At 37.9% G+C, this 2,110-nt stretch overlaps 1 protein-coding gene across 1 annotated transcript; it reads left to right on the top strand.

Moving 5' to 3' along the window:
* Positions 1-777: 777 nt before the first annotated feature.
* Positions 778-1,679, top strand: LOC110863815 (ras-related protein RABA1h). The gene is made up of 2 exons (XM_022113097.1): positions 778-1,001; positions 1,271-1,679. The coding sequence occupies exons 1-2, from the start codon at positions 778-780 to the stop codon at positions 1,677-1,679; spliced, it is 633 nt and encodes a 210-aa protein (XP_021968789.1).
* Positions 1,680-2,110: the final 431 nt, after the last annotated feature.

Genomic DNA, 2,110 nt, shown 5'->3' with positions numbered 1-2,110 from the left:
CGATTTCCATTCTCAACCCGAACCAACCCGGACCTGTTTTAACAGCTCATGCACTTTTTTGACCCGAACCCGTCCCGACCCGAACCCATTCTCAACCCAAACCAACCCGGACCCGTTGTAACCTGACAAAATTGCCCCTTGATGTACAATCTCTTAAAAAACATTTTTTAACTAACCTAACCCGACCCGACCCGAAACCCGTTCTGACCCGAACCCGTTTTGACCCGAACCCGTTTCGACCCGAACCAAAACAACCCTTTTTTTAATTGACCCGTTTTGACCCGAACCCATTTTGACCCGAACCCGTTTTGACCCATGACCCGACCCAACCCAACCCAACCCGACCCATTTGCCAGGTCTAATAACAACTCATATGCCTCTTCTTGAGTATACTCATTAATAAAATAACAAGTCATACACTATAATAGTTAAATTTCTCTAAAATTATTTACAAAAAGTAAACAACATTTTTGCTGTGTTTAAAATTTAAATCGGTAATTCGGTATCGCAAGGAGGGGTTGTTTCAATTTTATGGAAGTGATATATGATAATAATCCTCAACCTCCCATAAAATCCTCACTTTTAGGTTTTTATCATCTTTTTAAATTGGTACATGTTAACTCTTAACAGGGGGAGGGGAGGGAAAATGAGGTTTTTTTTGCCTGATAATAGTCTTTCCAATTTGGAAAGACATGGAGGGGAGGGGAGGGATGGGGAGGGATTTTTAACTCGGGAACACACCAATTCTCTTTAACTTTTTACAACATATCTGCTCAAATGGGTAGTAGTTACATACCGGTGGATGATTACGATTACTTGTTCAAAGTAGTCCTGCTTGGTGATTCCGGTGTTGGGAAAACCAATTTGTTGTCGAGGGTCGCAAGAAACGAGTTTAGTCACAAGTCAAAACCAACCATTGGCGTCGCATTCACATGTCGTAGCATTCAAGTCGATGATGAAGTCGCAAAGGCCCAAATTTGGGACACCAGTGGCGTGGAACGGTATACTTGATCGATAATGCTCTAATCCATTTCGAGTTAATGATCACAAGGGTTCATATAGTTTTTTTTTTTTTTTTTTTTTTTTTTTATAAATGTTAAAAGTAAATCGAACATATATAAAACTTGATTTGTAATACCTTTTTTTTCAATTGTGAAGAAAATAAAATGGCACTAACAGATATTATTGGAATAATATCGAAACTTGTTACTATATTTCATGATTTTTGTCCATATTTTCTCATTTTATTTCATCTTTTCTCTTGTCAAAGATACCGGGGAATTACTAGTGCATACTACCGAGGTACATGCGGCGTGTTACTTGTCTATGATGTAACACGCCATGAGACCTTTGAGAACGTGACAAAATATTGGCTAAAGGAGGTTCGTGACCATGCGGATTCGAGCATTGTCATCATGCTTGTAGGAAATAAAGCCGATCTAAGCCATCTACGCGATGTAACAACTGAAGATGCCAAAGCATTTGCTGCTGAAAAAGAAAACATTTATTTTATGGAAACATCCGCACTCGAATCAACGAATGTTGTAAACGCGTTCACAGAACTTGTTACTAAAATCTGCCACAATAGGATTGTTCGCCCAAAGGGACAGATGATTAATATTTTTAGCAAGGATGGTGTGTTAGCATTAATGAAGAAAGCAGGCTGTTGTTTGACTTAGATGGAAATCCAGTTTCATTCTGTGTAATTTTAAGTAATTACTATTATGTGAGACCTAATTAGGTGTGTCTGGTACTGTGACTAGAGGATTGCTTTCTATGTTTTGGTTGTTATTTTCATTGGTGTGAGGAACCTCATAGTTTTGTTAGCCACGTACTTGTGAATTTGATTTTTTCCCATGGGTGGCTTATTTTCGGATGTTTGTCACTCGAGTAGTCGAGTATATATTTTTTTGGTCCGGTTCAGGTAGGATCACATGATAAAAAAATATACCAAACACGGACCAAATTTTTTTACTTAAAATGTATAACAATAATATGGCTTTAGAAAGCAAGTCTAGTTGAGCTCGTCTAAGTTCGAGCTCAACTCATTTCGTTTCGAGCTCTATTTCTAAAGTTTGGGTTCGACTTGATTGTTATTTATTAATTATTT

This window comes from Helianthus annuus, chromosome 6, assembly GCF_002127325.2.
Source record: "Helianthus annuus cultivar XRQ/B chromosome 6, HanXRQr2.0-SUNRISE, whole genome shotgun sequence".
NCBI classification, from domain to species: Eukaryota; Viridiplantae; Streptophyta; class Magnoliopsida; order Asterales; family Asteraceae; genus Helianthus; species Helianthus annuus.
This window is presented reverse-complemented; position numbering and strand designations above follow the sequence as displayed.

Excerpts from the sequence above, each read along its gene's own strand:
- LOC110863815 (XM_022113097.1), top strand. The coding sequence starts at position 778 with ATGGGTAGTAGTTACATACCGGTGGATGATTACGATTACTTGTTCAAA. Across the intron at positions 1,002-1,270 it reads GACACCAGTGGCGTGGAACG|ATACCGGGGAATTACTAGTG; the intron begins GTATACTTGATC and ends CTCTTGTCAAAG.